This window comes from Sebastes fasciatus, chromosome 4, assembly GCF_043250625.1.
Source record: "Sebastes fasciatus isolate fSebFas1 chromosome 4, fSebFas1.pri, whole genome shotgun sequence".
NCBI classification, from domain to species: Eukaryota; Metazoa; Chordata; class Actinopteri; order Perciformes; family Sebastidae; genus Sebastes; species Sebastes fasciatus.
This window is the reverse complement of record NC_133798.1, coordinates 14052093-14067358: the sequence shown is the minus strand read 5'-3', so window position 1 is coordinate 14067358 and position 15266 is coordinate 14052093. Positions and strand designations below refer to the sequence as shown.

Sequence of the window (15266 nt, the reverse complement as noted above, 5' to 3'; positions counted from 1 at the left end):
TTTGGTTTGACCATTCTGGGCTACTGTAGAAAGATTGCGGAGCAACATGGTGGACTCCGTGAAGAGGACCCACTCCCTATGTAGATATGAAGGGCTCATTCTAAGCTAAAGAAAACACAATTCTTAGTTTCAGGTGATTATACACTAATGAAAACATAGTTTCTGCTAATAGATCCCCTGCAAATGTTACACTGTTCCGTTAAGATTAAATTAATAGAACAGTAATTTCAAGTTTATCAAAGAGGACTTGTGCTTTTTCCCTTTTCCTTTAGAGTTATAGTTTTTTTGTTCACGCCAAAAGGAGTTACTCTCCCCCACAGAAACACTGCTCCTTTTAGACCGAGAGTGAAAAGAGGAGCTGCAACACAGCCGGTATGAGAAATGTAAAGTGTTTTTTGAACATTAAAGCATGTAAACATGTTCTAATAGAAACCCAAAATACAAGTATGCACCTGAAAATGAGCATAATAGGTCATCTTTAAGTGATGACTAATTCCCTCCTCTCTGTTCATGTCAGTGAGGTAAATGACTGCATATTGGGAAAAACTCTGAGGTTTCAATACTGAGTCCACAACTTCCTTTCATTGAGGCGTCTGCATGTCAGCCTTTCATATGTGGTTCAGCTTCTCACACATGCGTCATCATTCTCGAAAAGCTTGTTCGGGTGACACATCAACCGTTCTGAACCCTGATCACTTCTCGTAGCATTAGTCATGCAAAAATAAGTATAAAACCAGTAGCAACTTTATTTACATACAGTATTAAAATACAATAAATTGTTTTTCTTTACATTATTTTGGTCCATTGAGCGTTGATTGTCTTTGTAGGAACATGCCACGTATCCGTTAGCAGTTCTTAAAAGAATACAACATGTTAGGGCTGCCTCCTCCTTAGGGGATTAGTTGACCGATCGGTTGGTTTGGTCTTAGATGACTAAGATTTCTTTACTTGATTAGTCATTTTTAACGTTTTTCTCTGCTGAATGACTTATTTCTAAGAGCCAATCTCTGGTAAACACATGATTTAAAGTGGTGCATTTGTGTTATTCTTTGTGGAGAAAATCTGTTTTACGTGACAAAATCGTCGTCAAAACACTATGAGTGTTAGTCGACTATGAACTTCTTTGGTCTCGGACAGCCCTACAACATATCGTCACTGCTCCACTAAATGCGTACGTTTCTAGCTCATTTTCCGCTGTAAAGGGTGACTGGTTGGGGTATACATGTGTCATATTTTAGGCCTCCAGAGTGAAGCGGAAAGTCTTGTTTCCCGTCCTGCAGCGCAGCTCCACGCAGTCCAACCTCAGTAGAAATGGTCCTTCTTCGTGGTTATCAATCAGACTCTAACAGTAAAAAAAAAACAGAGACATATGAGTAGTAATCAGCTGGTAAATTATGTGCAAGTCATTCAGTCCAAACTCCTGTAACTCCTCTATACCCGACATTATCTCAGCTGCTGTCAGAATGGTCAGAAGTGTTCAACACAATACAAAAAAACAATAGATTGCTGTATGATTATTTTTTTTTCTGATGAGAGGAAAAAAACAAGAGCCTGTTAACTCCAACTAAATGTATTTATTTGGTCTCATTTATAAAGTACTTATGTATTTTCAATAACACATGCATAAAACTAACTTGTGAATTATCAAATGTATATCTCTTCGACATGTCTGGTTTACCTATTCAAGATACTATAAGGTGAAGTGGAAACGACTGTAAAAATGGTCAGGAGCGTTAATTTACGCATGGCAATAATTATTTTAAATGACCAACGCGTTGTGACCGACGTGGGTCTTCATCGGGGTCATTGTCAGCAGTAGCTTGCACACCTATATTGTCTTACACTAATCAGTAGAGTGGGAGGGTGGTTCTCCATCAATGTGTAAGCCCATTGGTCCAAAAACAAGGAACTACTTAAGCCTGACCGTTAGTTAAGAGCTTGACAAATCAGTTAACAGTATATAGAGTTGACTACCGTTCATATTTTTTCCGAACTAAGGTCCCATGGTGGTCCACCAGAAGGGGCGGGACTTTGCCTCTCTATTGGCTAACACACATTTTTGATAGGATACATTTAAGAATTATGATATATGGAGCGTTACATTTTACAGCTAATAAATATATTTGTCGGTGCTCTCTGATGGACAAACTATGTGATAGAGACACCTTAAAAATGACCTCACTCATATTTGTCATTTTGTACTGCACTATGTAATCGGCTAACATGTACGCTGACAGTGATATGGCTGTGATAGACTGCTAATATATGGACTGCGGAACAACAGGAAACCTTTGGATTTAGAACTGACTGTTAATTAGCAAAAAATGAACAGTCAGTGATGTCAGTGTTGGGAATTAGGATGGAGAGAAACAAGATGTCCCAGTACCTGCATCCCCTGAAGGCACTCCTTCATCTGTTCCATCAAGTCTCCAACGCACCAGGCCAGACTCACGTGGAAAGATGGATCCTAGAAAACACACCAGAGGGAACATTATAGAGGTAAGACACGGAGGTGTGTACTACTTCAGATTCTTTTGGACGATTTGTTCATAGTTTTCAGACAAAGCATTGATTCACAATAATACTTTACTTAGCTTGAATCAAAATTAAAATTAAATAGTTGCTAAGACATAAAAGAGCATCCCACAAACACATTTGGATCCTGCAGATTCACCCTATCTACCCAGGTATCAACACCTCAACAACACAAAAAGGTCTAGCTACAATAATATAATCTATGTGTGTGTTAAAATGTGTCGATCAGTCACCTGATAGAAAGTGTCCAGGTGAAACTCTGTCATTGTTCTGTCCACTGCTTGGACCAGGTCCAACAACTGAGCATGCCCAGTACACACTTCCATCCCCAGAAATGTCCTGCAGGGGACAACAGACAGAGACACATATCTACAGTATATGCATACGGCATGGTCGAACCATGAAGAATAGAAGCTCAGGGAATTCAAACAGACACGTTAGGAAAGAAACTGTGTATATATAAATTATATTTACAGTGTATATAATCATGAGAAAGAGAGACAATTAAAGGCTGTGACTGTACCTCGTCTTCTCAGCGTTACAATAGACCCTCAGTCTCCCCGCTGAGCACGCAAACCTGGCAACAAGAAACACAGATAGAATGAAATTTCCACCATAGACAGTTCCGGGTGTAACTTTAACATATTTTTTCAAATCTATTTTCACTATTCCATTTACAGTGCACGTGATCCTCTAGGATGCTGCTGCAAATGCAGTTTTACTCACCTTGCCGTGAGAGTTATTACAGAGAGTTATTTTATCTATAGTAATACAATGCTTATATAGGGCTCTTCATTGTTTAATCATTTAATTTCCTTTTGTCTTATTATCTTGCCTTGTTTTGTTGTAATACTGTTGTTTGGTTTTTAGTCCTCCCGCACAACCCCGTAGTTCTCCACCAACACGCTTGTGAAACTGCGGTAACATGAGCCGCAGAATGCAAAACCGTGGTACCGCCAGCTGCAGTCTGACTTCCGTTGCTCCTATAGTGTTACTATGGTAAGGATGGCCTCTGAGAGAGGCACGGTTTTGCACTCGGCGGCTCACGTTACCGCAGTCTTGGAAAGGAAGGAGCGAGCGGAGGGGTACTCAGTTGGTTGCAATGTGCAACCACACCACTAGATGCCACCAAATCTTACACACCGTACCTTTAAGTATTTTACTTTTTTTGATCATTGGTGCAATTCAATTACTTGTCCAACAAATGACTCCCTTTACATACTGTATATGCTTTGCAAACTTAATGGCAAACACCTGCAGTATTAAGCAGAAAAAAAGAACAAATCAAATTTAAATGTTTTCCTCTTGTTATGGGTATTTGAGCGAACCTTTTGCGGAGCACCAGTCCTGCCTTGAGGCTCCGGGTGAAGGGTTGGATCCAGTGGTGTCTCAGCACCACCGTCTGAGACACGCTGAGGTGGAACTCCTCCTGCGGGGTCAAAATCGCACCGTGGGCCCCGGCTAATGAGAGCAGCTCCTCCAACAACTCCCCGAACTCCTCCTCAGGATGGTCTGATGTGCAGAGTAGAGAGAGAGAGAGAGAGAGAGCAGGGGAAACATGCACACAGGAATCCAAATTAGGTTCAATAAATGATAATTGATCGATCAATCATGAGCAGTACAGTGTGTTGGTCTTACACGGGAAATAAACATAGGTGGCCCAGTTGCCTCTCTCGTGTTTGAAGGAGCGAACACGTCCATCATGAAGAGAGTTGTCTTCAGTCTCTGAGCTCACTTCATCTGGAAACATGTCCAACAGGCAACCAGGAAGGGGCAGCCTAACGGAAACACAGCACCATGAGACCTTAAAAAACAGTTTCAATATATCATGACCACAAAATGAATAACATTATACGATTTATTAGCTCAATAACTACTCTTGGTCATACGTTACAATTTGAGAAATGGTGTTTTCTGTCTCATCCTCTTTCTCAGGGCCGTATAGAGTTCTCCAGGGATGACATATTTTTGTTGGCCGACCAGGAGGTTAGCATCGCTCTGGGTTCCCTCGATAAAATGCCAGTAGGATTTTTCCGTTGGGTTTTGGATTATTGAAGAAAATAAACTCTCTAAAAGTTTATGATACTTGCACGTTTTGTTCAGCAAGATAATCTTCACAACTTAACACCACTTTTATGATTTTTGAAGTGTGGATGTAATCACCAGACGCAAAAAGCTAACGTTAGGCTATAAAGAAACTACACGCAAGTATACACAACGAGGCTATAAAGACGGACGAGTTGGCGTGATGACGTCTTGTAGTCTCATTTAGCCACAAGACACAGAAAGGCTTCAAAATTAGCGAGTGGGGTATTTAATGATGTATTTTATGTTTGTGAACAAAACATTAAAATCTCTTAATCTTGTGTTAACCACAGACCTTATTTCAAGCATCTAACTAAAAACCCATTTAAAAAACCCATTGACTTGGTTATCGCCTCCCGACTGCGCCCGCAGGGAGACACCGGAGTTTTGGTCGGAGACGATAACGTTTCTCGCTGCGGAGCCCCGTCACTTCACAAGACACGGGAACCCTCTGCTGATCTGGAGGAGCTGCAGCAGTTATTTCTGCACAAACGTCCACCGTACATTCACTAGATATTCTCAGGGCTAAACTAACTCTTCTGCAGTGTGTAATGTGCGCGCATGCACGTGAGGTGGAGCGAAATAGCGAGAATGCGCGTACTGTGTGAGTGAAAGCAAGCAGGCAGAGGAGCAGAGACCAAAGGGTGTAGAGCCGGCCCTGCTCTTTCTCTACACAGACAGGAAGTCACCACACACCGAGCTTTAGGAGCCTGCTCCTCCATGCTGCGTTTCTTCCTCGCTGGGCTGCCTCGGTTAACATCCTCTTCCTCTTCACACTTCCGAGAGGAACTCTTGTTTCCATCAGTCCCCGCTGCAGCCTCACTCTCCTCCTCCGAGCTGCTGTATCCGACCAGCATCCTGTCCCCTACCAGCACATAACGATGCGTGTAAATGTGCTAAAAGTCTGAGAGGAATTAACATACATATTAAAGTTAAACTCTAGGTAACATAAACGTGTTTGCTGGGCTTCAAAACGTGTTTTTCAGCGGCTTCAAACACAGGTGGTGTTATCTTCCACACAATCCTGCTCTTCCGGTGTAAACAACCTGGTGTACTGATAATGTATGTACCAGTGAAACACAGCCTCACCTCAACATCAGTTCCCCTTCTTCCTCTTCTTCTTCTTCTTCTTCTTCTTTAAGGTTTATTGGCGGTTGGCAAACAATGATTTGGTGCATTACCACCACCAGCTGGTCTGGAGGGTGGATCAGTCTGGATAATAATTACTATATTCAAAAAAAAGAAAAAAAAACTCATATTTTTCCAATCATATTAATTTGTCTAAGATCCTGAAATAATGTTCTGTAACACTCATTTAGTGAGTTCTTTTGTAGAATATCTATTAAATCAAAGTGTACTTTAATCTCTTTGAGGCCTTGACTCAAATCTTTCTTCCTCATATCTCTCACAATGCAATATGACATGCTCCACCGTTTCCTCTTGTCCACAATGATTACATTTACCTGTGTCATGTTTACCTATTTTAAATAGTGTGCTGTTTAGTCCAGTGTGTCCAAATCTAAGTGTTGATATGATTGTCTCATCTCTCCTGTTCCCTCCCACTTTCCTTTGAACTCTGTAAAATCACCGTCCTTTCCTCTCTTCCTCCCATTGCTTCTGCCACCTTTCCCTCAGTCTCTGTTTAATAATTGCTATTCATTTCTGTTTTGCTGAAGCTAACTGTCAAATCAATGTCGTTATTTTTTGTAGCCTACTTTGCAATCTTATCTACCATTTCATTTCCTCTGACCCCTATGTGTGTGCTGGTATCCATAAAGAATATTACTGTAAGCCCCATCATTTGAATTCTGTATAATGTTTGTTGTATTTCAATCAAACTGTCTGGTCTGCTGTCTGAATGACTGTACTGTAAATTAACTAGTGATGAACTTGAGTCTGAGTAAATGATTGCTCTCAATGGTCTGGCTTCCTCTATCCACTGCACTGCTAACAGTATTGAAAGCATTTCTCCTGTGTAAACTGATAAATCATCACTAACCCTTTTCCCTACTTGGATTTGAAACTATGGTACAATAAATGCAACTCCTATTTTACTAACTAAACGCATCAGTTCCCCTTTCAGATGTTTGCCACAATATGTGTAAAGTGAGGAATTTGTATATATAGGTGTTTTTGTGTACTGCTCGGCCTTAAAGATTCCCTTAAATTTGTCAAAAATACATACATATGTTATGACAGCATTTAAAAGAGTTGACAGGCTCAGCTGAAACTGAATGATGTCATAATTGTTTAATGATAGTTTAAACTAACGCATTTTACTCTTTAGAAAAACAGGAATAGATGTGTTGAAAAATGTTTGCTGAAGTGTTACATTAAAACCATCATACACGGTTCCGTGTGTGCGTGTGTGTGTCAATTAAAAAAAAAAATAATAAAGTAAAAAATAAAATAAAGTAAAAAACAAAGTAAAAAATTAAATAAAGTAAAATATAAAGTAAAAAATAAAATAAAGTAAAAAATAAAATAAAGTAAAAAATAAAATAAAAAATAAAATAAAGTAAAAAATAAAGTAAAAAATAAAATAAAGTAAAAAACAAAGTAAAATATAAAGTAAAAAATAAAATAAAGTAAAAAATAAAATAAAAAATAAAATAAAGTAAAAAATAAAATAAAGTAAAAAACAAAGTAAAAAATAAAATAAAGTAAAATATAAAGTAAAAAATAAAGTAAAAAATAAAATAAAGTAAAAAACAAAGTAAAAAATAAAATAAAGTAAAATATAAAGTAAAAAATAAAATAAAGTAAAAAATAAAATAAAGTAAAAAATAAAATAAAAAATAAAATAAAGTAAAAAATAAAGTAAAAAATAAAATAAAGTAAAAAACAAAGTAAAATATAAAGTAAAAAATTAAATAAAGTAAAATATAAAGTAAAAAATAAAATAAAGTAAAAAATAAAATAAAAAATAAAATAAAGTAAAAAATAAAATAAAGTAAAAAACAAAGTAAAAAATAAAATAAAGTAAAATATAAAGTAAAAAATAAAGTAAAAAATAAAATAAAGTAAAAAACAAAGTAAAAAATAAAATAAAGTAAAATATAAAGTAAAAAATAAAATAAAGTAAAAAATAAAATAAAGTAAAAAAAATAAGTAAAAAATAAAATTACAAAATAGAATAAAGTAAAACATAAAGCAAAAAATAAAATAAAGTAAAAAATAAAGTATAAAAATAAATTAAAACCATCACACACGGTTCCGGGTGTGTGCGTGCGTGCGCGTGTGTGTGTGCGCGCGTGTTGTTTTATTCATGTTCCCGGTCGCGGGCAGTGTGCTCAGAAGCTAGCCGACAGCTAGCTGCTAGCATCTTATAACAACATGCAACATGTTTCTGCTCCTCGAGGTTAAAGCTCTAGCAGACAAATAAAGACCACACGGTTTATGGGGCGAATAGAGAAACCGCGGGAGGATTTTCACCCATTTTAATGAACATTTGTCAGCTCCCGGAGCCTCAGCAGCTCGAACAAGAAGAGCGCCTCCGACCAGACACCGCCGGGCTGCGGATGTTGTTTGGAGGGAGCAGCTAGCAGCTAGCAGCTAAGCGAAGGAAAGACACACTCAGCAGGCTCGTCTGGACTCTCCAGGTGAGTAAACGCGGAGTTTCTCACCTGTGTTTACCTGCACCGCTCACTAACCAAGGTGTCGCTGCAGCGGCGACTACCAGGCTGTTATCATTAGCTAGCTAGCTCTGTAGCTGCGTTAGCATGAAGCTAAGCTAAGCTAAGCTAGGCTAGGCTATCCTGATTACACTGATCTTTGCATGGAGACGAGAAAAACGGTATGATGCGCAGACGCTGTCTTACACATTTAACCGCGAATAGATGAGCATTTTGATTTCTGCAGACAAGAGGTGCAACTACATAACCAGTATAATAAATAGATTTAAATATACGACTTTAATGTGTCCAAGTGTGCATGTTAATGAATGATGCCTTGCTATGGTGCACATCTTCAGGTTGTTTATGATTACATTACATTGGGGATGATGTCTTCCACATTGTTTAAAACCACGAATCGTTGAGCATTTTGATTTCTGCATAAATTACATTTATGCAGAAATATATAATATATATATATATATATATATATATATATATATATATATATATATATATATATATATATTATACATTCTGTCCAAGTGTGTGTATGTTAATGAATGATCACTGTCCCCACGGTGCACATCTTCAGGTTGTTTATGATTACATTGCATTGGGGATGCAGTAACGTCAACATATCATTGTAAGGATGTTTTACATGACATGCATAAGTACTGATGTAAACACGCTGTGATCAGTGCAACTCTTCTGTCAAGAGATGCTCAATGGATCTGCTGTGATGTGTTGGTAGAGAGGCTGCCTGTACAGTCTGGCACCTGCTGTTGTAAACCTAATATTGCAACAACCCCTCACAGCATAACTAATCCACAAGTTTTAATGCCTCTTGTTTCTGCTGAGTCTGATAAATCTTAACTGGCTGCTAAAGCTGATGTGGCACAATTGCAAAAGTAACTTTCCACATTTTTTTTTATTTCTGCACAGACAAGAGGTGCAACTACATTAACCAGTATAATAAATTAATTTAAATATACGACTTAATGTATTGTGTCCAAGTGTGCATGTCAATGAATGATCACTTGCTGTGGTGCACATATTCAGGTTTAATGATTTCATTACATTGCATTGGGGATGCAGTAACGTCAACATATCATTGTAGGGATGTTTTTACTTGACTCTATATGCATTATGGGTGATGCATATGACTGATGTAAACACGCTGTGATCTAGTGTAACTCTTCTGTCAAGAGTTGCTCAATGAGCAGATGGGATGAATCTGCTGTGATATGTTGGTAGAGAGGCTGCCTGTACAGTCTGGCACCTGCTGTTGTAAACCTAATATTGCAACAACCCCTCACAGCATAACTAATCCACAAGCTTTAATGTCTCTTGTTTCTGCTGAGTCTGATAAATCATAACTGGCTGCTAAAGCTGATGTAGCAAAATTGTAAACTTTCTACATTTTTTGCAGAAAATAAAGGCAAAGAAATGGTCATATCCAGTAAACATTACATTCATGCCAGCTCTGCCAATAACTTTTTTTATAGACCACATTTATTTATCGCACATACTACATTTATTTAATGACGGACTGTACACATTGTGTTCACCTATTCACTCTGTATCTTTTATATCTCTATTATTGTTTTTATAATTTTTGTATACCTTTACCTCCTGTGTTTCACTCTGTTTGCTGATGTTGCTGCTTTGACACCTGAATTTCCCTCCGGGGATAATAAAGGTTCATCTTATCTTAACTCCTAACAATCATGGGGGCACCCTGTTGAAAAGGTTAGCTTTTTTTAAATACTTAGGAACTTATATAGAAAGCCACCTTAGTTTTTATAGATAACACTGAATGTGTTTGTTAAAAAGCTACTCAGGACGTTTAATGGCATCACTGGGGGAAAAAAATCCATAATAACCTTTCAGCATATTGTAATTCAAGTGCTCTGAGAGAAAAACTAGACTTCTGCACCTCTTCATGGCTGTTTTCAGGATTTAAAAAATCTAGCCCATGACGGGAGACTTTGGCCAATCACTGGTCATTTCAGAGAGAGAGCGTTCCTATTGGCTGTTCATACAACGGAGGCAGCTGTCAACCACTCGCAAACTCTGATCAAACGGTCAAACTAGGCAGCGCTGATCAAATATGAATCAATATTCTGTTACTGTAATGCCTATTTCTCTCCTCAAATGTTTTCAGAAACATCTTGTAGTGTACTATTTAGCTGTAAAATGAGAAAGTTTGCTCCGGCTGCTGGGCGGTGCTTGGTATTTCCTCGGAGTTCGCGAGTGATTGACAGCTGCTCAGAGACGGCAAGGCTCCAGCTCGGCTCTGATTGGTTGTTTTCCTCCGGTCTGTGAAATCTTGCAGATGCCAATACGAGCACCGGAGGACACAGAGGCACATGATTCTTTTCAGATTACCTGTCTCATGCACTACTGTCAGGATATAGTGACCGATTCATAAAAATACATAGTTTTTAAACATATTTGCTTTACGGAACTGTATTGGATTGCATATGATTGAACTCCATGCTCCTCCATGGTTTTTTGTTTTACTGTTTCTTACTATTATCTTATTTGTAACTTATGTTGATTGTGGTGAAGCCAAAGACAATTTTCCACATTATGGACAATACAATTTGTAACTAGCTAACTAAAGCATTTTGCTACACAAATATTCTCTTGTTCTGGGTGCACCTTCTGTTGGATCAGTGGATGTTGGAGATGCAACATAATGCTACACTGTTGTTATTGAGGAACCCCTTTCTGCCCGTTGATAGTTTGACTCACCTCGATTCTCTTTTTTATACAGATACCGCTTGAAGGCCACAAGTGAACGTAGGGGATTTTCTTCCATCTCTTCACACAAGTCTGATCTCCACACAGCTACTTTCCTCTGCGCTATATCCTCCGTCTCAGCCCCTTCACCAGTTCTTCAGTGCCACTTGCTGAAATGGAGTGAGGTTTTTTTTCTCTGAAGCCTTCAGCCCATTATTTAAAGCTGGAGTAGGCAGATTGGAGCAAATATGATTAAAAACAATTTATTTTTATGAATCAGTCACTATATCCTGACAGTAGTGCATTAGACAAGTAATGTGAAAAAAAATCATGTGGCTCTGTGTCCTCCGGTGCTCCTAATGGCATCTGCAAGATTTCACAGACCAGAGGAAAACAACCAATCATAGCCGAGCTGGAGCCTTACCGTCTCTGAGCAGATGTCAATGACTCGCAAACTCCGATCAAACGGTCAAACTAGGCAGCACTGATCAAATATGACCGTTTGATTGGAGTTTGCGAGTGATTGACAGTTGCCTTCATTGAATGAACAGCCAATAGGAATGCTCTCTCTCTGAAATGACCTGTGATTGGCTAAATTGTTCCGTCACAGGCTAGATTTTCTAAAGCCTGAAAACAGAGCCAAGAAGAGATGCAGAAGTCTAGTTTTCTTTTAGAACGCTTGAATTACAATATGCTGAAAGGTTATTATAACATTTTTGCCCAATGATGCCAAACATATTCTGCCTACTGCCACTTTAACTATGTTCCAATCTCTCTTTCTTACTGCAGTTGGGCCACACCAGCTGCAAAACTGAATCCCTACACCCGAGCACGCATGTCAGAGGCCTGGCAGCAGCATGCTCCACCTCCAGTCGTCCACACCATCCCTCCAGGAGCTGAGAATGCGTTGGGCTGTGCGGTGTATGGCATTGTGCTGCAGCCAGATGCTACGTCCTTGCAGCAGCAACCGCATGGACAGCACAGCCAACACAGCCAGCAGCACGGAGGCGGGCAGCACAGTCAGCAGCAGCACGCCGCCCAGGCCCCTCAGACCTCCCTACAGGTAGTGGCAGAAGGAGGACACAAGTGTGCGGCCTGTGGACACGATATCTCCCACTTGGCCAACCCACACGAGCACCAGTGCATGGTGAATCAGGACAGGTCGTTCCAGTGCACTCAGTGCATGAAGATTTTCCACCAGGCGACAGACTTGCTAGAACACCAGTGTGTTCAGGTGGAGCAGAAGCCGTTTGTGTGCGGGGTTTGTAAGATGGGGTTCTCCCTGCTCACCTCTTTAGCCCAGCATCACACATCCCATAACAGCACCAACCCAATGAAGTGTTCAATATGTGAGAAGACCTACCGACCCGGTTCTTCTGGCAACGTCACACCCACCTCAAATACTCCCCAGCAGCCCAGCAGTGACGGGGCATCAGCGAGCAGCAGCTCATCCATCCTACCTTTTCCTTCAGCCCGAGACCGGCCGTACAAATGCTCCGTTTGCCAGAAGGGCTTCAAACACCTGTCAGAACTCACGCGGCACGAGAGGGTGCACACGGGAGAGAAGCCCTTCAAATGTGACACATGCGACAAGTCCTTCAGCCAGTCGTCACATCTACAGCACCACCAGCGGACACACAGCAGCGAACGGCCATTCAAGTGCGCCGTTTGTGAAAAGAGTTTCAAGCACCGCTCCCACCTCGTGCGCCACATGTACGTGCACTCTGGCGAGCACTTGTTCAAATGCAACTTGTGCGAGCTGCACTTCAAGGAGTCGTCGGAGCTCCTTCACCACCCCTGCCACCCGCAGGGCTCCCGCCCGTTCCGCTGCGCCACATGCGGTAAGGGTTTCAAGCGGCCGTCTGACCTTCGGCAACATGAGCGCACACACTCTGAGGAGCGTCCGTTCCACTGTGACGAGTGTCAGATGAGCTTCAAGCAGCAGTACGCACTGGTGCGCCACCGACGCACGCACAAAGACCCTTCTGACCGGCCGTTCAAATGCAATCTGTGCGACAAGGGCTTCATGCAGCCGTCTCACCTCCTCTACCACCAGCACGTCCACGGCATGGACAACCTGTTCAAGTGCGCCTCATGCCAGAAGGAGTTCAGCCAGTCAGGAGAGCTGCTCAGACACAAGTGCGGCGAGTCGTCCAACAGCTCGCCCGACAAGCCGTACAAGTGCGACGTTTGCGGCAAGGGCTACAAGAAGAGTTCCACATTACAGCGTCATCAAAACTCTCACTGCCAAGAGAAGCCCCTCAAGTGCTCACTCTGTGACCGCCGCTTCCTGTCCTCTTCGGAATTCGTCCAGCACCGCTGCGACCCGTCGCGGGAAAAGCCGCTGAAGTGCCCTGACTGTGAGAAACGTTTCAAATACTCCTCGGACCTGAACCGACACCGGCGTGTGCACACGGGGGAGAAACCGTACAAATGTGGCCACTGCAACAAGGGCTTCAAACAGCGCGAGCACCTGACCAAACACCAGAGCACACACTCCAGAGAGGGCCAGTTCAAGTGTGTTTGGTGTGGCGAGCGCTTCAGTGACTTGGGCTCTTTGCAGGATCACACGGTGCAGCACACAGCCGATGGTGGGGGTTACCCAGTTCCCCAGTGCATATAAAGACTTATTCCCTTGAACAGACAGTCCCCCTAAACTCCTGTCCTCTTGTCCATCCCTTGCAGGCTGTTTATTCAGCCTAACTATCTCCACATTTGCAGGACAGTCCAGGCTATTCTTATTATTGCATTCAATTTCACCAGTGATACATCAAGTTTTCGTTGCTTTACTAACCCGCCCAAAGCCTTTTAGTACTGTGACCCCGTCATTCCATAAGATCCTGAGCTTTTCTCTTCCTGCACTTTCCTTCTTGTTCCACCTCTTTTTCTTCTTATAAATATCCTCTCCCCTTTTCCTCAGCCCCACGATCAGACAGTTGATAGCAATGAAGAGGCCACAACCACTTAAACTACCATCAGTCATACTTAAGGCCCAGACACACCAGCCCGACATTAAAGAACTAGCGGCGACGAAGGCCACCAGTTGCGTCGCTCTGTCTTGGCCAAAAACTCGAACACACTGCAAAGACTACAGCTAACGGCAAACTACCATGTACGTTCTGCGCCTGCGTGAGAGGAAATAGGTTTCTCCGAGGACGGCAGATATAGAAGCCGTTATGACAAGAAACAAAGCAGCGTTTGCCGACCATTTTCACACCACTCTCACTCACCACTTGGCTTCATTCCAGATAGCCATGTCGTTGTGAAAATATCCGTGTATTGGAATGATCAGATGAGATGAAGATGAAAAATGAGAAGAGCCCTCTGTGTTTTTCCACTCGATTTTACCCGTTGTCCTGCTTTCCTCACTTTCGTTTCTCTACTCGTGCACTGATTTGTTTAATCTGAACACCCAATCAGAGTGATTTCTCTCATCGGCGAGCACCCCCCCTTCTCATCCTTCCTCTCATCTTTGCATTCTTTTGCTTCCCTCCTCTTCCCGTCCTGTTGCTGTTTAGTATCAGAGGACTAGGAGGTTTGACCATGAACCCCTAAGACACATGTTCTCACATTCATTTGTCTTCGGTCAGGTGTAAGATGACCTTTGGTTTTCACCTCCACACAGTAATACAGAAGCAGTGTATTGGCTCTTTTGGCCCCGACTCCCAGCGTCCACATCCGTTTGGGCTTAAAAGTATTATTTATGAAGTAGCCAGTGATCTATCACCTATGTGAAGGGAAACAGTTTGGGGGGAGTTTGGGGACGTATTGTCCTATAGTGAAATAATTCCGATGTACCAAAACACCAGTATGAAGCAGCACCTGATCCCAAAGGTGTGACTAACCAACCAGCTGAAGTCTACCATCAATAACAACCCTGATGATTGATACCATTCTCACCCTTCAGTACAGACAAATATAGAAATATATTATATTTCACACTAATATAATGGTCATATTCCTGCAGTGCTGCAGACTTCTTTGTACTGAAAATGTCCAAGTTTGAACATGACTTCCTCTCTCAGCCTGTACATACTATGGATATGTGAGTGTACTTAGCAAGATGAGTTGGAAATGTCTTTCTTAAAACCAATATGTAAGAACTGTTTTTGTATTCTTGCTACTTTTTACCACGTGAAATGTTTTAACAAATGCTCTTTTGTTCTTTTTGTAGTCCATGTAGTGATTGTATCGGTATGTTGCAGGGGATCTCAAAGAGCACCCTGCGTGTGTGTGTGAGTCTGAGTGTGTGAATGTAAACAGTATTCTGTCAAACAGGGAAAT

General features: G+C 41.2%; 2 protein-coding genes across 3 annotated transcripts; one reads left to right on the top strand and one right to left on the bottom strand.

The window, feature by feature from the left end:
* Positions 1 to 726: 726 nt before the first annotated feature.
* On the bottom strand, positions 727 to 5652 carry usb1 (U6 snRNA biogenesis 1). Its single transcript, XM_074632157.1, has 7 exons — positions 5317 to 5652; positions 4174 to 4313; positions 3864 to 4047; positions 3059 to 3112; positions 2769 to 2874; positions 2387 to 2467; positions 727 to 1342 (listed from the first exon to the last, which is right to left on the bottom strand). The coding sequence occupies exons 1-7, from the start codon at positions 5475 to 5477 to the stop codon at positions 1235 to 1237; spliced, it is 834 nt and encodes a 277-aa protein (XP_074488258.1). The 5' UTR covers positions 5478 to 5652; the 3' UTR covers positions 727 to 1234.
* Positions 5653 to 7915: 2263 nt separating this feature from the next.
* Positions 7916 to 13755, top strand: znf319b (zinc finger protein 319b). Of its 2 annotated transcripts, XM_074632151.1 has the most exons (3): positions 7916 to 8222; positions 11017 to 11162; positions 11772 to 13755. In XM_074632151.1, exons 2-3 carry the CDS (start codon positions 11158 to 11160, stop codon positions 13603 to 13605), a joined length of 1839 nt encoding a protein of 612 aa, XP_074488252.1. In that variant the 5' UTR covers positions 7916 to 8222; positions 11017 to 11157; the 3' UTR covers positions 13606 to 13755. The 2 variants fall into 2 exon arrangements, with proteins under 2 accessions (XP_074488252.1, XP_074488253.1); XM_074632152.1 differs by lacking the exon at positions 11017 to 11162 and having other exon boundaries at positions 8084 to 8222.
* The last annotated feature ends 1511 nt before the right edge of the window (positions 13756 to 15266 follow it).